Genomic DNA, 21,893 nt, shown 5'->3' with positions numbered 1-21,893 from the left:
TTTTCAGAATAGCTACCTGTATGTTTAGTGATGAAAGCTATCCTCATCAAATTAGAAACCAATGTCATTTATGAAAAAAAAAAAAATTCCAAAAAAGCTAGAAGCAAATAACAGCAAATCACATTCCCTATATTTAAAAATGGGTAAATAAACCTACTGGGAGAAAAAAAAAAGTTTTGCCCCAGTATCATTAAGACCAGAGCCTGTGGTGCACTGAATAGACCCGCACTATGCAAGTAAGCCAAGTGCAAAATAGTTCCTAGTGCAAGAAAGAGTGGCAAAATTCACATCCTGGTATACTAGCTCTTATTCCCACCCAAGCCCCACAGTACAAACAAGCAGTGCACTGGTTTAATTCAAGGTGAATTTTTAGGTAAATTAGCAGGAACATCCATTCCTTAATAAATGTAAGCTTATTTATATAATTATAGCTCAGGTTAATTTCTCGGAGATTTAAACTAAAACGATGTATAACAGGTTTCAAAGGAATTAAGTGTTCTCTAAGGACTCTACCCTAGTTTAATGAATTAAATTCAATTTCCCTATTCACTTAAACTGAATCAAATCTGGTACACAGACAAACTAAATACAAATCATGCCCTGCAGGACAGAAAACAGCTAGGGAAAGACAAATCCCTATGTCATGGAACTGGTTACTTAACAAAAGGAACTAGTCTATGAAATGTTTTAATGAACAGCTGCTTCAATCTGCAGGCTGGTATTTGAGCAACACTCAAAGGAGAGTTCTCCACTCCTGTATGCAGGAGCCACCAGCATTTTGTGCAGCTGCTCACAGAGGAGTGCTGCACTTGCCCAAGCTGTCCCATGTCCTTGATGTGACAGTAACTATTCTGCCCTCACAGCACTAAGCTGCTTGCAGTAGCTAAGTGTGAATCACACGCCCATGTAACCTGCGCAATGCCATTCTTCATCTTCACATGTGTAAGACGCATCTCTTTTAAAACATCACTGCTCAAAGTCATTAAATAAATTGCACCCTCATATAATCCATGCAAAATCAAAGTCAGAACCACAAAAAAAGAGATGCAGAAGGACAAGGAAGCAAACTCTGTGGCATAAGACACAGAGATTAATCCTGAATGAGGAGGCTCTGAAACACGCTTACCCTCAGCGCATCACACACACTGCCTCTGCATGGCAGAGGGTTGTCTTCTTTTACACACATGCAACTTACACTCTTGGAAAAAAAATGTATTTTTGAAGTATTTTTTTTAGAGAACTCATATATTGTTTATCTCCTTTCATTACCACTTCTTGAAAAATATGGCTCAGATTCCCAGATTTGCACAACTGTGAATCAAGCCCACTGAAACCTCAAATCAGAGTTGACCAGGGTGTTCCTTCTAGCTGATATTATTCATCAACTGCACACAGAAGTCTTTATCTCAGAAATTACAATGCAAAACATATGAAGAATGTCAGTTTTACATGATTACTGATTAACTAGCATCTTGTCAATAGCAATTACCGAAACCCCTGGGGTGAGAATCCATTTGAAATACTTGGAGAGAGGAGTACACAAGCATTCACAAGTGCAGAATATTTAAACAAAAAAAGAGAGAAAGAATACACTGCAATCTTACCTGAGAACAAAAGGATATTTCTTTAAAGCTTTTTTCAATTGCTACTTTTTTTGTGTCAGGACTGATAAGGTAAACTTCAGACTGGCCAATCTAAAAAGAGCAAAATAAACAGCAAGATGATAACAAGTAACATTACACTTCCTTTTGTCTCACTATAAAACTGTTTCCTGGACATAAATCTCAATTTTTTTCTACCTGTATTTTTAGACCAATTAATGTATTATTACCAGAGAAAAAGAGAATACTGAAACAACATTGATTTGGCATTCAGAGCTCTGCACATTACTGAACTGAGATTTAGTTTCACATTTGAGACAAGAGACCAAGAATAGTGTTTAATTAGATGAAAGCAATATTATACCGCAAGTAACTTACTGTGCACTGAGAAAATATACTCACACTCTTTTCTTATTTTCTGCAGGCTTGGCACATACCACATTCCCAAAAGCCAATTAATTAAATTGTCCTAAAATATAAATCCAAGTGTGTGTCTTTACCTGTATCCCACCTAATTATTTTTAGGGTTTTGTTTATCTGTTTAAGACACACACAGCATTTAATTTAAAGACTTTAACTCAAACTATAAAAATGAGTTTACTGGACTATATGTTCTAACTTAATTTAACCTGTAGGCCATTTATACAGCAGTGACCCAAAAGGTGATGCTAACTTTTAATGGGCGAACGGCATTTTTAAGGTGAAACTATTGTTTTCAATTTTTCAGCTTCTGGCAACATCTTTGTAACATTTTAACAGATAAAATTTAAATTCCTCATAGTTTCTGGCACATCAGAAAGTCTGCTAAGGACAAGTCTCATATCAGATTTTAGGGAAGATGGGTGGAATCTGGATCCATTCACAAACATGACTTAGACAAACCTGCTGAAGCTTCAACCACTACCAAATCCCAAAAGACACACATAAAAACATAACCAGGACCAATATACCTGTAATTTCTTAAGGAAGCGGGGGGGAATCTTGTGTGTGAATGGATCAAGTGAGATGTGCCACCTCTGTGTGTCTAAAAATAGTCCTGTGCGTTCACCTTCCACCTTCAACCAGTCACAATGATTTTTCCCAACTCCCTGATGGTTTCCTGGTATTGTCCCCGGGGGCTGACAGCACGTGTTCGTGGGGTTAATCCTTCCAACACCTACTCAGCAGCCTCCTCTTGCTCACTGCTGCCTTCCCCTACCTGCAGCGAGAGGCTCCTTCTTAGCTCAGCCCCACATACTTCTTTCATGCGTGGTCCCAGGGCAGCAGGGATCATTTAAAGCCAAGTGAACAAGGGAAAATAAACCAAACCAATCCCCACCCACCCAAAATACAGCCAGGAGAAAATGCTAAAAATAAAAAAAACCCCAAATCCTAAGAAAATGGCTAGGAAAGTAGTTCTTCTGGAAGAGATATCAAAATCAGGACTGTCTGAACCAGGTGAGGAGAGTCAGCAGATAATTCATCTGAACATTTTTCACACCTCATACAGCAACCAACCTCTGCAGTCCTGGGGAAAATGCAAGTGAGAACTTTAACTGAGAAAATACAAACAATTTTTTTTTCCTCTGGATATAAAGTTACTTTTAAGCATTTTATATGTAGCCACAAATTGATGAGCAGATGCGAAGACCTGTGCACACTGCGTGCATACCATTACTCAGAACCTGCTGAACATGGGACGATGGCTAACCAACAAACTCAGCTCTACCACAAGCTGCTAGCTTGTGGATACCGGAGGCACAACCACAGTTACTTCACTTCCTTATATTCAGCTGAAATTAGACTAGCTGAATGGCAAAAGAATACAACTGTGCATAATAAACAATATTTTCCCAGGCAAAAAGCAACCCAAGATAGAAAGCCAGATCAGCAGAGTCCCACAATTTGGAAATGAGCCTGTCAGCAGGTGACTGACGTTATATTCAGGCTGAAGCTGCATGTGTCTTTGAGAACTGTCGCATCTATTCAATATGAATTGAAAATGCACTCGCTGGAGTAAGAGGATCTGGACCTAAGCAGTCCATCTATAATCTCCCTATCTCTAAAATATGTGCCATGAATTAATAATGAAGTCAGGATTTGTTTAAAAATTATGCATTATTATAAAGGACGTCTATATTTTCTGTGTGAAATACCTGCTCAAGGGAAGAAGATAAACATGGAATTGTTTTTACTGGAGCACAAAATTTCTCTCCACCTTCTTCCACTTCTCTCTCTGATGCCAGTCTGCCACGACTAAAGTTTTAAATGAGGTATAGCTAACTACATCTCTTTCTGTGTGTTACTTTTTACAGACATAACACTCTAGCAATCCTTCTTAAAGCAGCACTTCTCTTTCCCCCCTCCAAAAAACTCTGTTACTGTCCTCAAAAACTCCCAGCCTCAACAGCAGCTGACAGATCCAAGATGACCTTCTGATAGCCAGCCATTGCAATATCAGGTCCAGGTTTGCATTATGTTCATAAGATACAAGATATTTAGAATATTTTATATAACTTATCCATCATGAGGATTATAGGAGGAGCAAATAACACACTCCTTACTTATTTCACAGGTCTTGAAAAATACTTTTGCTGCTCACCTAAGGCATTGCTAACTACACAAAAGCAGGACAGGAGTGGAGGCAGGTGTGTAGTAGCTTAGGAAGTGACTACACTACTCCATCATTACACGGACATGTTGGCACAGGAATGCTTTCATGAATTACCCTGCTTATCATGGGACATAGTCTACTAGCCCCCAGTCATGGTTTGGTCCTTCTGCTCTAGTTACCTGTAACCAGGAAATTTATTTCTGCTGTTACTAGTTAGTGTAATTGTACGTAACATTTTGCAATAGTATAACTACCTACTAACTTGCTGTAGCTTTCTAAAAGCTGCCGTTAGAAGCCCAGTGTTTCAGGTAGTGCTGTTTTAAACTATTTAATATAAACTTATTTTGACTACGTAAAACAATTTACAGTGACTGGTAATGCTTTCTAGAGAAACAGGTGAGTCTAAATTAAGCTCTGGTAATTGCAATTAAGTTATTAAAGAAGTAACTGCCATCTGTCAGAACATCTGCTTTGGAGTTTGTCACTCCGAACTCCAAGATGTGAAAACATCACCAAGAGCTGCAAATCTTGCTTTACCGTAAACAGCATCGTCCGGTTTTCTGCAATGTCTGTTGGCTGCACAACACTGTGTCCATAGATAAGTTGACTTTTTAGGTTCAGTGAAATTGCATCTTCTTCAAAAGATCTGACAAAGCTGTTACTCCTATGGCTTCCCTCTTGCAAATCCTTCTTAAAAGCAAAGGAACGAAGCCCAGGCTGAGAAAAGGATTTCCTAATTGGCCTTTTCTCCTCCTCTTCACTGACCAAGGGCTGGAAGACAGACCGAAATTTGTTGCTGAGAGAGAAGCCTCCAAAGTTATTGGCAGTTTCATGTTGTTGGGATGATGAATTGAAATCTGATTTTTTGGTACAACTTGCACGATTAAATTTCTCAATGCATTCATCTATGAGTGCTGGAGGTGCGTTTTTATGTGCTACTGTCACCCGTCCACAGAACAGCACCTCAAACTTTTTGGCAAAAGGGTCTTCAACATCGGAGAGATTATTCTGAAACTCTTCTTGACGAGCAATTTTTCCAGCTTGTCGAATAGAGCTTATAATCTCAGGCACCTACAGGAGGGGAAAAAAATTACACATTAGCCATCTAGTGCTTTAGGACAAACAAGGTGCAAGACTAAGAGGTACTCCCTGCTGTTATTTTTCTGGAATGCCTAGTTTGGTTTTGTTTTCTGAAAGACCAGTTGAAGTGACCTTGTATTTGTCCAACAGACACATTATAAAAGTTCAACACTGACTAGATGAATTGCTCATTTGTCTCTGTGTCAGGAGTTCGCCATCACCCGCACTTTGTCAAAAGAGCTTCGTCTCTTGTAATGCTGTGTGTTTTCAGTAAAACTTTTGCACCTGAAGGAACCAGTATAACATGACAAATTCAAACTCAAAATGAAAGATAAAAATACTTCAGAAAGTATAAGAGAAGCCACAGATTAATTAATTAATTGGGAAAGTTATTTAATCTCTGTTATTTTTTACTCCCTTCTTTTACTCAAGCATTCATGTCATGCAGATTAATGAGTCTCTTGCAAATTTGCTTTCACCTTCATAATAGCATATTACATTGTTATGGCAGTTTGGTGGCTGGGGTTTTTTTTAACTGTAAGTAGCTGTGGTTTTTTTAATTCATCATGTTAGATGTTCATTTTTATTCTACTATCCAAGATGACACTCTCAAATAACATTACTTCCACATACAGTATCACTTGCAGGGCATCTGTATGAGAGATCAGTCTGCCACAGCCCACAGATGTTATAATTATAAACAAACCCTAAACTGCTATCTGATATATTTTAAGTAACAGTAAAGGGTTGCAGTTTCTGATATGGTTATAAGGTAGGAACATGCATATGCTATCTGCTAAGCTGCTGTGAGGCCAATGCTTGGTTACAGCCCACTGCTTTGACTGGCCGAGGAGATTAAGGTTCTTCTGCAGCATGTGCTGCTGCCATAACAACAAATGCGGGGCTACCATCTATGATTACAACAGATACCTCTGCCAGCTTTTTAATTCCCCCAAATTACTTTGAGAAAAATCCATGCTAAGTATGCTAGTTTCCTGACAAAATAAATTTCCTCTGTCAAACACTGGAGCTTGCTTACTTTCAAGTATTTGGTTGGGGATAGTACAGAAGGAAGTCTGAGAGCAGCAGACAAACAACAACCTAGAAGAATCACAGAATGGTTTGGGTTGGAAGGGACCTCAAAGATCATCTAGTTCCAACACCCCTGCTGCGGGCAGGGAAACCCTCCACTAGACCACATTGCCCAAAGTCCCCTCCAACCTGGTCTTAAACACTTCCAGGGATGGGGCATCCACAATGTCTTTGGGCAACCTGTTCCAGTGCCTCACCACCCTCACAGTAAAGAATTTCTTTCTAACATCTAATCTAAATCGACCCTCCTTCAGCTTAAACCCATTTCCCCTATGAGAAAAGGCATCCCTAAACCTAAAGAATGTTTCAGAGACATGACCTCTGTCTTTTTCAGACATTTCTATGGTTATCTAACACTTAAGCATGATGCAATAATGTACCAACACAGGAAACAGCAAAGGACTTGGAGATAAAAACCAGGCTGAACGGTGAAAACTGAATTTCAATATTCTGGATGCTCAGAAAGACCTCAGTAGGATTCTTCTTACAGACAAGAAAACAAAGATGAATAGATAGATAGATAGATGGATAGATACACACACACAGAGCTAGTGGATTTAAGACAATAAGTAACAGATTACAAAATAAATAAAAAAGACAACTCAGGAAGCATTACTTCACCCTTGAGCGCAAGGCATGAGTCATCAACTAATCACCCAGGAAAGACAATGGGGAAAGAGTTAAGAAAAGCAGGGTCATGACTTCAGAAGTCTGTTCTTAGCTATAACACAGACCAGCCAGAAAGCTTTGGGCTCGGGCAGCATCATGCCTAACTTTTTAATCATATACAAGAAGAATGTAAGGGTATAATGAATCTTTATTACCTCAAATGATACACATTTGCTCCACAGTGAGTTCAAGGTTCAGCTCAGTTTTATATAGATAATAGTCCTTCAAAGAACCAATTCTTAGTCGCATAACATATCAGGATGACAGCAAAACATAAAACTTTATTCTACTCATACTTCAAGCTGCAACTGCCTTAGCATTTTCTAATAAACACATTTTTACTCTTGTGGGAGCATCTAGACTCACTAGCCATATGCAATTTTACTTCTGAGTTGCCCAAAATTCAAGGAGAGATCTGCAATCTCATCTTCGCTTTTGCTGAGGCTGCAGAGGTGACAGCGAAGGAGTGAGGTATTTCCTGGAAAATACTCATGTCATCAAAGCCAGGAATGTCTGCCCTTACCCAGGCAAAGAGCACCACCATCTCAGTCAGTCCCCCAGCATGCCCATGCTGACCAGCATGAGGAGAGTCTCCAGCAGTGCAGGTGCTTGCAAGGGTTATAGCTGAGCTAAAGCCCAGACAAGGCATTTGGGATCCATCACAGATGTGAGGTTATTGAATTTGATTTCTTCAATGGTTTTTGTTATCAAACACCTTGGAAATTGACAAAATTGCTATTCAGCAGTGACTGGGCTTTACAGTAAAGACACTACATCTTACAAAATGACTTTGCAGTAGCTAATAAACTTCAAGTTTGAGGAGACGTAGTGAGCCTGTTGATGAAAACCAAGGGGACTATCTATTTATTTATTTTCACACATGCTAAGGCTTGAATTATGTCATTTATAATTAACAGCTGGCTTCCGTGCTACACTTACTGAAAAAACACTGACTCCTCTGTTCCTGCTCATTAACCTTAAAAAATTCACAGCCTGTTAATATAATTTTATTACTTCTGATTAGGCAATTGATTCAGTATTGCTCTAGCAGAAGCAGCAAATCACCACCTGAGTTTCCTGTGACCCTTACATATGTTAAAGATTAATCCCTTCTCATTAGTGAAGACAAGATGCCATGATGAATGAGAAAAACCAATATATATATTTCCCTGGAACTGTTCTTGGGCTGATCAAGATTTGTGCTCTCTTCATCTACCTGTACCATACCAGGCTTTCTATGCAAGTATCTAGAAATGAAGAATCCACACGCTGCTGCGTGTCCTCTGATCCTGGCTCCCTCAGCAAACAGATGTGGATGCTGAGTACATGAAGATCAAGTAAACAGTTAAAAAGAGAAAGAAATGTAAATAAATAAGTATATTACAGTTATTTCAAATTATTAAAATAAATAATCTAGGCTCTATCCTGGCAAATGTTTATTAACCACAACTGGAATTTTTCCAGATTAAGCAGTATGCCACCAGGTGAACAGTAACCACATCTCTTGCAAACCTCCAGCAATTAATTGAGATGTAAACTGAATCAGGTTTTATGACTCTTCAATTTGTACCAAAAAGCAGCAAGGATCAAGTTGCTGCTAATGTTGTGGAGTTCTTTCTGAACATAAGAAAAAGTCTTTTTTATTTTAAGGGTGGCCACATGCTGGTACAGGTTGCCCAGAGAGGTTGCAGAGCCTCCATCCTTGTAGATATACAAACTCTGACCGGACATGGCCCTGAGCAACCTGCTCTAGGTGACTCTGCTTTGAGCAGAGGGCTGAACTAGATGACCTCTAGAGGTCTCATACTATCTCAGCTTGGTGACTTAGATACCAACATTTCCTATACAGACCTATAGGTTATTGTGTCTACTAATCTGAACTTGCTAAGACAGTGGGGGAGGACTGTTGCACATATATATGATTTCTTCCTGCTGTACAAATTCTCTTTTCTAGCATACTTCTATTCTTAAGTGTTTTTCTGACTTGTTTCTCAGTATAAATATGTAATTAGTGGATAAAGGCTATTTCTGTAATCAGAAAAATAACTGCTGATGACCCAAAATTATTTCCCTAAAACCACAAAACTAAGTATAGAACAACAGTGTAAGCAAAGATGAAATTTTACCAAACACAAAACATTGCCTTCTCATCACTTACTCTGGGCCAAACAGAACAGGTGAACAGAAGATAACCGAAATGCATTAGGAAAAATTTTTGCATTTAGAGTGTCTGAACTAGATACTGAAAAAGAAGATGTATCTATAGCCATTAAAATTAACACTGGACTATTGTGACTGATTTTTTAAAAATTTTTTTTAGAGTATACCATGTTATTTCTGCTATGATGAGAATGTTTATTTTGCATAGACAAAGCAGGGAACTGAAATGATGAGTATTCTTGTGACTTGACTCTTGAGTAATCAAGCAAAATACAAACCAACACCTAGAACTTCCTAATACACATTAGTCTGTTACTAGTCAAACAGCTACACCACACACCAAACCATGAGAGAAGGCAGTAATTTTTAAGCACACACAGGTTTGCTGCATCTGAAGACCAAGGAACATCTGCTTCCCTTCACAGAAAGAGAAACTGCAGTTGCATTTTTTCCCCCATGCAACCAGAAGTCACCCTGTAAGTTTACATACAAAGATGCAGTAAGATGTCAATGTCTTTAGCCTATCAGTGGATTTGAGAAAGAGTGAGCAGCTATTTTAATGAAAAAAAAAAAAACAAAAAAAAACCCAAAAACCAACCCAGTAACAGCTGAATGCAACAGCTGCCTTTTGGTAAACAAGACCAGACTAAAAAAAGATTCCTTGTTTCTTTAATACACAGTAGGTAGGAAAGCAAAGCATGTCACAGAAAAAGAACTGTTAACACATCAACTGGCCAGGACTAGGGGCGGGGGGGAAGGAATGATTTATTATTTTAGATGCTATGTAGTGTTTATACTGTAGGTATAAACTGATAGGTTTATACCTACCAGTCCCTTCATAAGGCTTCAGGTCAGTGAAGGGCTCAAGCACAGGCTTAGCTATTTCAAGGAAGTATGTGTTTTTGTTTAATATAAGACAGACCTGTGTTGTCATGAACTGGTCTTACACAATCGACTCCATGAATTCTTGAAGACTGAAAACCATTATGGTAAGACCTTGAGTTGAACCTCAGTAGGTCTCACACCACCCTGTCCAGAATAGAGCCTTAAAAAATCTTTCACAAAGCTCTTGAAACAAGTAGACGTTTTGATTGAGTTTTGTATGCTTACTCAAGTATGAGAGGACATCTAAATTGTTTTTAAGTGTTTTTACTTGCCTTTTTTTCTGACCAAAGCAGGCTCAATAAAATACGTCAAGAAGTCTAACACACTGTTTGCTGTTAATACCTTTCCTTCTCTATTTCACTAGAGAGTGCTGCTACAGGAAAAACAGGGTTCACACCTATATATGTTGGGAGAAGCCATCATCTAGTTGTATCAGGACAGATAGCAATGTTTTTGTCACCCAGAAGGTATTTATAATCATGGAATACTTTGTAAAAGTAGTAGAAGAGAAGAAAGGAAAATAATTTGAGACATACACAACATATATAAAAAGATGATACAGCAAAGTATTTATCTGCATTTTTAAAAGACTGCAATCAAATCTTTTGGTAGTTTGATATGTCCTAAAAAGCAGTTGGTCTATTTCCAGCACACTTCTAGCAAAAGAGCTGGGCAGTAATAAAACAAAAATCAACACTTCCCATCCTTATCACTCCTTAAACCCACGCTATTGGTCAACTAACTTTTTTGAATAGTTTTCTCCACTCAATGTATTTACAGTTTGGCATTTTTAGATCTAAAACATTTTAATTTCTAGATTTCACTGGGAAATTTATTTTTTTTTTAAAAAAAATTGAGGTACTGCACAATTTCTCCTTTCAGACTCACAGAATAATTTAATTTGGAAGCAATCTCTGACAGTGCAGCCCCTCCCCCCCCCCCAAAAAAAAAAAAGCGCAAGGCAAACTTTCAAGTTAGATCCAACTTCAAACTTAGATGAGACACTGGGGGTCACATCCAGCTGAGTTCCAAGTAACCCCAACGATGGGGACCTGTGTTGGGTTTGCATGGCAAGGTTTTGGTAGTGGGGGGGCTACAGGGGTGGCTTCTGTGAGAAGTTGCTAGAAGCTTCCCCTGTGTCTGATAGAGCCAATGCCAGCCAGCTCCAAGATGGACCCGCCGCTGGCCAAGGCCAAGCCAATCAGCACCTCTGTGATAACATATTTAAGAAGAAGAAAAACACTTAGAGAGAGAGCGCTTTTGCAGCCGGAGAGAGGAGCGAGAAGGTGTAAGAAACTCTGCAGATGCCAAGGTCAGTGAAGAAGGAGGGGGAGGAGGTGCTCCAGGCGCCAGAGCAGAGATCCCCCTGCAGCCCGTGGTGAAGACCATGGTGAAGCAGGCTGTCCCCCTGCAGCCCATGGAGGAAGGATGAGGGGGTGTAGAGATTTCACCTGCAGCCTGTGGAGGACCCCACGCTGGAGCAGGTGGAGGCACCTGAAGGAGGCTGTGGCCCGTGGGAAGCCCACGCTGGAGCAAGTTCCTGGCCGGACTGGTGGACCCATGAAGAGGGGAGCCCACGCCAGGGCAGGTTTGCTGGCAGGACTTGTGACCCCATGGGGGACCCCACGCTGGAGCAGTTTGCTCCTGAAGGTCTGCACCCCGTGAGAGGGACTCCATGCTGGAGCAGGGGAACGATGAGAGCAGTCCTCCCCCTGAGGATGAAGAAGCGGCAGAAACACCGTGAGATGAACTGACCGTAACCCCCATTCCCCGTCCCCCTGTGGCGCTGAGGGGGGGGAAGGTTTGAAGCCAGGAGTGAAGTCGAGCCCGGGAAGATGGGAGGGGTGGGGGGAGGTGTTTTAAGAGTTGATTTTATTTTCTCATTCCTCTACTCTGTTTTGCCTCGTAATAAATCAGATGAATTCCCTCTCTAAGTTCGGTCTGTTTTGCTCGTGATGATAATTAGTGAGTGATCTCTCCCTGTCCTTATCTCGACCTACAAGCATTTCATTATACCTTTTCTCCCCTGTTTAGTGAATGAGGGGAGTGAGAGAGCGGCTCTGGTGGGCACCTGGCCTCCAGCCAGGGTCAACCCACCACAGGACCCCACCACCTCCTCTTCCCAACAGGAAATGTACAGCTGCCAGAAGAAGAAAGGCAAGACACAATCAGCTGAGATTTCTTTTATGAGAAGTCTTGCCCACTACTTTAACCAAAGAACGAACTAAAAACTTCCAGCACAAAACCACAGTCTTTAGTCTCTCACTGAAGTAAAAAAAAAAAAAAAAGTTTTAAAAGTGACAGAATTTCCTTATTCCTTGGCATTAGTAGAAATTCAAGGTAGAAAAGAGTAACAAACTTGCCAAGTTAATTTCCATTTCAGTGAAAGACCTTTTATATTCAGGTTTTATCTCTAGTGTCTCACAGGGTTTTTTCTTCTATTATCTTGCTGGGAGACTACTCTACAGCCTCCTACACCTCGCTGACTTTTTCTAGTCATTAACTTCAATTCTCATTTTCCAAACTTTCACCCCTTGACTCCCAATCAACAGCTCTATGGAGTACTTTAATTATTAGCTTTCTTCCTTAGCTGTTTGTTAACTTTTATTCCTCTCACAAAGCCACTTTCAAACCAAGATTTAATTCAGAAAGAGAGGCAGAAAGTTCATAGTTCCTTCAGTCCCTGGATGACGACCATCTGTTGCGAGCAACCATCAGTTTTTCTGTGCATAACGAAAGAACCACAGGTAAAGTGAAAGTGAGATTCTTATCAACAGCTCCTTAAGTACTTAAGATTGATGGGTACACACAGAGACAGTTCACCTTTGCTCCATGACTTCACACCTCAGTGCACATGATCTAAAACTTTGCTGGTGTATCCTCACTGCTTATAAAACAACTATGAACTGTGCCACTCTCAGCAGCTTCACCATCCGTGCCTGTTGGTCTGGCTCATTTCTCTCTCTAGTACCTAAAATGCACTAGGTGTCTCATTTAACCAGAGAACCTGTGGACAAGTCCTGCAAAGGCAAGACAGAGATGTAGTTTCAACCTTGATAAGGGAAAGCTCAATGGCTGAATAATATCTCCACGGACCTATGAAAGGAAAAGTGATCATACGTGTGTCTATTTGCAGGTGCAGTTTGCTTAGTTAGGTCTGAACGGGCACTATGCAGAAAATGGGAAAAGTGAAGGTGATGGGACTAAGACTCCAATTTTGGAGGGACCTATGTAAGGTGATGAACATGAGTGCACTAAAATTCAAAGGATATTCTGTGTGGGGCAGTAGAGTCATCTTTTCAAATACAGTTCTTTTTGACTTGGAGCATGGTGCCTGAGCGACACTAGTGTCCTCTGGGATGACTGACACAGTAAGCACCGAGAGCAGAGCTCCACATAGCCAACACATACTCTGACAGTTTAGACATTATCATAACACGCCATAAAGGTGACTAGACTTGCCATGTACATTGAGTGCTGACTCCAGAAGATTCCTAAGTAATGCAGACTGATGCCACAAGTACTGTATGCCACTTTCATGGTATTACATTCCTTTTAATATTACAGGCAAATCTCAGCTCAAGAACCTTCCTTGTGACTACTCAGCTAGATGGAAAAGGTTACACTTTTCGCAAAGTCATGTGAGTTGGAGAGCACTCCATGCAATTTAAAAGAGGCACAAAAAGGTTCTTTCCTTCTGAAAAAAACAATATTTGCAGAATCTGTTTATAGATTATTGTAAACAAGCTCAGAAATAGAACATAATTGTACTTCGTGTTCTAGTGAAGTTGGACTGCTCTATTTTGTGGTGGTGCTTCCTCCTCAAGAAAAACGCATCATGTGGCTGATAGACTTTAAGGTTTTCTTTCACATGCTCTCAAGACATACCTTACTTGAAGCCCAGAATACAACAAAACCTGGCTATTCTCCATAAATAAATGACCATACATGTCCCAGATTGCTGCTTACCTTTGGACCTCTCCCCATGAAAATGCACCATCCAAAACCAAACTGCAGCTGACAGAAGGCCTCCATAGGCTTTCAGTGCAGCTCTGAATGCAGTGGCACCTGATTGGCTCTGAAGGGGGTATTCCTACAAAATCTACTTTTGGGAAGCCTGTATGTGCTCTATAACTGGAAGGCTTTTCATATGGTGTTCATTAATTCATTCTTCCCTAGTCCCCTTCTGTCATAGCAATACAAACTATGTCTTTCCATCTTGCACTGCTTCATCAGCTCCTCCATTCAGTACTACAAATTTTTAAGCCACAAATGTGAAATAAAGCAAGTCAACAGATATTTTACAAGCTCATTAACATCCCCATAGTATTATCTCCTCCATCTTTCATTACAAAGTTTTCTTTTCACACAATTTCACACATGAAAACAGCACTTCAAGACATAACAGTGGTTGCTGGTCATACCTACAGGATTCCTGGCTCACATTTTACAAGGTGACTATTGAACAAGGAGGCACTATCTGTTGTAAAGTAATAGGTAGCAATGCTAATTCATTATCAACATGGATTAAAGCCCTTCCTTGGGGAGGGGAGGATTGCAAGCAGCTCCCTTCACAGGATTGAGACAGGCCTGGGGCAGAGTTGGAGACTAGGGGTGGGAAACAGGAGGAATCCTATTCTTAGGTAGTTATAAATGGAAAAAGACAGCAATGGTATTTGAAAGCTTTCAGGACAAGGGGTTTTTTCTTGGGTTTGACGGGGGGGGGTGGTTTGTTGTTGCTTTGAGGTTGTTTTTTTTTTTTAAACTGAAAAGCAATAAAAGGATTTAAAACAGGAAATGAGTTACTGAGAACATTTAGGGGGGAAAAAAGATATTTATGAGATTAAATTCCAATTTTACAATAGGTGACAGGCTCTCTCCCAGTCTCCTTTGGTCTCAGGCTTCTGTCACAGTTACCAAAATTGGTGCAACTGGCAAAACAGTGGCTAGCTAAACAGAAAGAAGTAAATATAACTTCTTTTCAAGTGATATAAAGCCTCAAATTGTTCTGTCCTTTTTAGCAATATCCAACTCCAAACAAGAAGGAAGGAAAGCTCCAGTTGTGATGCGTGTCCCCGTTACAATTGAAGTTATTTCTGATACAACCTTCTTAGACAGCTGATCCTGATGTGTGTCAAAATCCCCCTCCTCCCTAAATTTATTTCAAGGTTTTCACAGGGAGGAAATCATCCTATAAATGCTTTTGATTGACATGCTGTATAAGCTAGCTCTACCTGCAATAGACTAAAACACCACCTCTCTTACTCTGACAACACAGTAAGACTTCCTGAAGTAAGGGACAACCTCACAGTCCTTCTCCCTAAAACTGCTGGGGGGGGAACGGACAGCTGGATGACATTTTTCATGGGAAGAATCTTACTCAGACATTAACCTTATAAAGGCCCCAAGGGAATCAGAATGCAGAAGTTGTTCAGCTTTTTCCAGCATTCTGCCTGACTGGTATAAAATGCCGGTGAACCAATTTGCTTGTGGATAAGCACATATTTGCTGCTTTGTCTTCCAGTAGTAGGCCTCAGCTGCCTCACGTCAAATCACAGAAGAACAGGATGGGAAAGTAATGGTTAAACATCCCATGAAAACTACCCTAACCTCCGCTTAACAATAGCAGTTAGAATTTAATTCACCAGTCTTATTCCTTTTTCGATGTAAAACAAATGGTTATGCATGTCTAGGGCCTTTTTGGATTATGGTGGGGGTTTTTTGTAAGATACACCTTTTAGTGATGGCTTCTAATGAGAAGGTCTAATGGCATTATTCAAATCTGTCCATTAACTACATACTTCTATGAAATCTACAGCTGGTTGATACTAATTGCTTTTTTCCTAAAATTACTTGCTCTTTTTTTTTTTTTCTAAAATACATTGTAAACCACCCAAAAAACCAGTGTATTTATTTATGATAATTACTTCCTTTGAACACAAGGTGTTTGCCAGCCTTCGATTCCTATATGAATGGTTGTCTTAGGATTATGTACACATTTTCTAGTACTGACAAAGGTTAAATTAAAGTTTAATAAACTTGAAGTTTAACGCTACTGATTTTTACCAGGCATTCCTAATGTACAGTGCATTTGATGTCATAGAAGAAAAGGAAGAATACGAGGAGTACACCTAAATAGTCCTCAACTTCTAGCAAGACCCTTATTACATAAGCATATAGGGGAATTGTTAACAACCTACAGAATTAGACTGTATTTTCAAATGAACAAATCACAGAAAGCTCACTGACCTGCCATGATTCACTAAGGACTATTGGCAGTAAAACATATATGTAATTTGAATGAAAACCAGTCAGCTTTTTGTGAAGAAAATTTTGCTACAATAGGATAGGTCATGTTTTAACTCTCTTGATTATCAACGACAGTCCAAAACACATTGTTTTCCTAAACATATTTCCTAAAGATATTTTGCATTTACTGGAAGCTATCAATGTGATGTTGTAGGGAGCAAAGGGAAGATCAAGCTGTTTACTCAAGATCCCCTCCATTGAGATTAGTCAGATCACATAAGTGAAGTTTGCCAATTTTTCCTCTAAAGAGTCAAGGATCATTCTCCTAAAAAGTCAGTCCTTCCAATTCCTGCTGATGGTAGATGAATTTGGCCCTGCTTCCCTCCTGTTAAAAAGATAAAGCTGTCTTAAAATTTTACAGTAGGTGAAAAGTTCAACTTTTCTATATTCTGTTCTTCCTCTCAGATCCAGATTTCACAAAAATCTTGCAAGAAAAAAGAAAGAGCTTGGAAAAAGATAATTTTGTAGAGTGGTCCTTCCATATATTTTTACATCAGGTGCCTCTGAAAGTCACTAAGAAACCCAGCACGTTTGCCCGAAGTACATAAGTGTGCTCAAAAAGTGAAAAGATAGGAAAAACAGATGGGATACTAGATATCTGAAAAAGTTATTTAACAATGTATTCAGAGGAAGAAGATCAGCCTGGAAAACATGCCTTTCACTTACAGACTGCCTGCAAAATAGCCTTTCACTGCAAATGCCATCACAGATGGTAGGAATGCATCAGCTGCAGAGCAGGGTTATAGACTATCCTATGTCTGGGAGTCCTGCAATACCACCCTATGCTGTACTACTTTGTTCATGCTTTTGGTCATCTTAACCAGATCTCATTTCTTCATTTGAATGTTGACATCTTACCTTCATTGGCCATTCTCCCCTCACTTTAACTGCTACAGGGCAGCCAAGCACGCTCCTTGTGTTGACAGTCAACGGTGAATTTGCATGTCCCAACACAAAACCCAAGCTGTCACTGCCCTTTTTATATAAAGCTGCACATTTAGTCCTAAATGGAGAAGAGTTGTCAAAACATAGATAAAAAGTGCCATCAAGACAAATGGAGCTATGGAATCACTCCTGAAAGCCATTGCAGAGTCAAGCCAAGGTGTTACTCCAGAAATACCTAAGAAGAAGCCGCCAGAAGAGAAGTTTTAACAGTACCTCCTGATTTTGAAAATGCCAAATGGTTTTCCCTGCTGACAAAAATTCTCATGTTTATGCCCTATACCAAATTCACTACAGACCTACAATGGAAGATCTCTAGATCTGCAGCCTGTGCCAACAACTTTATTTTGATCATCTCAGTTGAGCACTATTACCTGGCCTATGCAGGTGGTGCTAACTGATCTCAGAAGCAGTGCTCATCTAGGAAAACCCTAGTAACTAAGGAGTAACAGCTGAAATTCATCCTTCTGTTACCTCCCAATTAGCCATATTACACTATTATCAACAATCCTCTAAAGCTGCAGTCAGATCATCTACCTGCATCATCTGGTTTATTTAAATAAAAGCCATAATAACAGCAAGCAGTGTCCAAGTCCTACCTGATACCTGACAGGAGTTTGGAAATACTAATGATGCAATTGATGAACAACAAAAGAAATTTAGAGAACTTCACTAATTTGAGTCTCAGTCTCAAAATTCTTCTTGTTCCTACATAAGAAAGTGATGCAGGAAAAAAAGAAAAAAAATAAAATTACATCATCGAAAAGACACAGTGCCAGACTGATTGAAAACAGAAGATATTCTCAAGATATTTGCTAACATAGTAATGATGCTCTTCCATCACTACAGTCATAGCAAGGTAGCTGTACCAATGAGAAACTAAAAATTAGAAATCAAACAGACCTAGCCTTAGTGCTTTTCCCAACATGTCTGCATGATAGTGCAATATATGCAGAACTGTAATCAATAAAAAAAGATTCCAGTAAGAGTGTATACAAAGACTTTCAATAACGTATGTTGGCCCACTATCATGAGCATTTCTGGAGCTCCTACCATTTATTTGTATTACCACTTAACAAATATCAAATTTGATCCACATCATACTTAGTTCAGCCACAAATTATAACAATACACACACAAAAATTCAGAATCTGTTTGCTTTTCAGGGTTATAAAGGTGCTATTTTAAGCCTACCCACTATCTTCCAACAGTAAATTTTCCATTATTCTTTTTTGTTCTTCCACTCTCCCCAAAAGTTAAGGCTGGGTTTCTTTAGAAAATGGCAAATCAGATGGACAACTACCAAACACTGAATTGAGCTAAGCCAGAGAGTTCATGCTGTCACACGCCTTTTAGAATGACTGAATTCTGACCTTCACAATATTTCCGAACTATTCTATATTTAAACACTTACTTGCCGAGGAAACCCAGAAGGGAGTGGCGAGTATTCAACATTTCTAAAACACAGATGTCACAGACTTACAGAATCTTCATGAGAAGCTGGAGGGGGACACAAGGATGTTGCTCTACGGGACACACTAACAGACTATCTGAAGGAAAGCAGTAAGAGCAGGAAAAGAAGATTTTAAGGAAAGACTCCTTTGAATGCCAACTTCTTCCCTCTCCAAAATTATGTCAGTGCTAGGGACTAGGCCTTTTTGTGGGTTTTTTTTTTTTTAAAACATACATGAAAGCATTATTGAATCTTTAGAAATACCAGAGAAAAAATGCTGCTTGAATTATAACAACAATAATTTTATATATGATTCTGCACTTTATAAACACAACATAGCATCAGCTGCATGAACTGTGTTCATGTATAAAAGAACATTATTCTTAAGTCTACAAAAGTAAGCCTCCGATGACTGTTTGTCAAATGGAAATGTCAATTGCTTCCACAGAATGCTAAATCCTGCAGGTTATATTCCAGTGGGACTTATCCAAAATCTGAAATTCCAGCACATATTTTTGGTTCAGGTTCTGAGTAACTGCTACGAGAGTTTTAAAGACAGCCTCTTGTACATAATCATCTAAAACTCCAAAAGCACTTCTAAAAGTCTCCTTTTCCATGGTTTGCATTTGAGGAGATTTGGAAGCTATAAAAAGGTCCAAAGAAGCAAAACCAGCATGAAACATTTAGTGTTAACCATCCAAATTTCCATGACAACAGCTTCAGTGAGCTCACCTCATTGGTACTAGAGCAGCAGACCAATGGTCCAGTAAATGTAGAGAGGCAACTGTTAAGATCTAATAAAGGTAAGTTATTTGGTTACAGAGCTCCTTGAAATAAACACACAGGACACCCAAAATGTTTGATTGAAAAAGAAAGGGGCTGTTCAGTTTAGCTCAGCTTTGCTATTTTCAGTAGCTGGGAGTGTGCCTGCATAACTATGAGCAAGTAGTCTCTTCTCCCCAGACCTGCAATTTCAAAGGATACGTGTACCTGAAAATCCTGTTTGGTTACTGCATATCAAAAGTTCCCCCGGAAAAAACATATGTTTTTGATTACAGCGATGATGCTGTAAAGGCGCAAAGAAAAGCATTCATATGTCCAAAGCCAGCAACTTTTGAGTTGGGAAGAAGCTTCTAGATATTTCAGCCAAGATGAATTTTTATTTTGTTTTTCAAATGTGACAATCAACACATGTGCTTGCATGCACACTGCCCTGAGAATGGAAGGCAGTACATGGTTTTACTCTCTCTTCACAGCGCTTCAGTTAGTAACAGACAGAAGTCTAGCTCACAGAAACTCTGGACCTCTTCAGGCCTAAAATTCTCACAAAGCAGTAGCCAAAAGGTCAACATCCCAATAAACCAAAAATTCTCTGATGTGCCCCCATTCCTTGCATCAGGGCCATTTACTGGAAGGTCACGCGTATGCTGTTTGTCCAGCTTCTCCAACTGGATTCTCAAGTAGTATATAGGTGTGTCTATTCCACTATTTTAATTTGTGCCAGGAATGTGTTTGAGAGTGGGTTCTCCCAATCCACTTCCCATGTGACAGACTGCATTGCGGAGCTGCCTCAAAGTGCCTGAGCTGACATCCATTTAAATAGAACTAAACCTTCATTTTGTGATGCATTTCATTGCAAACAGACATTCAGTTCGCAGCACCAAATTAGGGCTAGTCCAAACTAAACCCCACTTCCCTCAACCACATACACAACCTGTGCTCAGCACCAGCAGTTTCCCTTGAACGATCTGTTACTGTATCCTACATACTAGCATAGATGATTTCATCCAGGCTGATAACTGCAGCTTTCACACACCTGGCCAGCTGATCCAGGAGTACTGGCTGGCCTGGCCTGTTGGGAACTTGCAGACACAAGGGAAAAGAGGTAGGAGAAACCCAGCTGTTACGCTCTAGTCCACCTCGACAGGGTAAAGGTGCCAGAACCACCCTCTCGCTTCTCAGTAAGCAAACCATGTTTTTCAGAAAGATTTTACTTTAAATCTCTCCTATTAAAATTTTATATTTATGCATTAACTGATCTCAGGATTTGTTATTGTAACTTGGTTAAAAAGTAATAATAACCAAAAACAATTCGGATAGATAGAACTCAGAACAAATAACTCACTGATAAAACCAACACACAGTGGTTAATGTCATTCCTTGCCTCAGCTTCTGCTCAAGTGCCAGCTGCTCTTCCCAGCTCTACTGCCTCACCTCCCCATACAAATTAGTAAGCAACCTCCTATTTGGGCACATCTCTTGACATATTTTGTATATCTTTACTGATATGTAAAATACTAACGAAACTGAGGTTGAGATTTTTTTTTTCCTCAGTCATTGCCATCCATGAGTATTTCAGCTGTAAAGGCTTCTAAATAAAAAAAATATAAAAATTTATAGACAAACTGTAATTCGCTTAATGTTTCTATCGAAGATTTACTCACTAAGTCACTAGTCAACCTCTATACACCATACATAACCTCAACTCCTTCAACTTTAAGAAAACTTTTAAACCATTTAGTTTTAAAATTTTAAGTATTTATTAGTTGACACAGTAAAGATGTTCCAACATCCCCTTAAAGCAGAGGTTTCTCAGAAATACTGCAGCTTCTATATCAGAACGATGCAAAATAACAAACTGGAACTGTCTTGCAGCTCTGGGAGCTGATCTCTGAAGAAAGAGGTGCTTTGCCCCACTTCTTCCTTAAGATATTTCTACTTGGGGAACCCAGAGCCAAACTGCTGCTTTTGTGTTCTCAGAAACATCTCTAGTGCACATAAAAGACTGTTTCACATCATAGCCTGCTTTTTTTGAAGGCTACTATGATGTGAAACAGTATTTTACATCATCAAATGTAAAGCAAATAAAGTTAAACTGCGGTGCCCCATATATATATGGCAAAAACCCAAACAAGCCCTTAGCTGTACCATCCATCTCTGATAGGACCTGGAATTTTCCCTGATCCTGCAGGATTTACTAATATTTTTGCTATTCCTTTGGCCCAAAACATGTTAACCACATGAAGACAGCTAATAGCACCAATTTCCAGAGAGCTTTTCAGCAAAGGAAAGCAAACAGTTTTTGACTGGAGCCTAAAAGTTCTGTTTT

General features: G+C 39.6%; 1 protein-coding gene across 11 annotated transcripts in view; it reads right to left on the bottom strand.

Annotated features, from left to right (window-relative positions):
* TBC1D1 (TBC1 domain family member 1) overlaps positions 1-21,893 on the bottom strand; it is a 115,258-nt gene that overhangs the window by 56,274 nt on the left and 37,091 nt on the right. For all 11 annotated transcript variants that reach the window (XM_054823415.1, XM_054823416.1, XM_054823418.1 and 8 more), the window contains 2 exons: positions 4,732-5,265; positions 1,605-1,694 (listed from right to left, as the gene is read on the bottom strand). In XM_054823415.1, the coding sequence (XP_054679390.1) occupies positions 1,605-1,694; positions 4,732-5,265 (624 nt within the window). The remainder of the gene's footprint in view (positions 1-1,604; positions 1,695-4,731; positions 5,266-21,893) is intronic.

Source organism: Grus americana, chromosome 4 (assembly GCF_028858705.1).
Source record: "Grus americana isolate bGruAme1 chromosome 4, bGruAme1.mat, whole genome shotgun sequence".
Classification (NCBI taxonomy): Eukaryota; Metazoa; Chordata; class Aves; order Gruiformes; family Gruidae; genus Grus; species Grus americana.
This window is presented reverse-complemented; position numbering and strand designations above follow the sequence as displayed.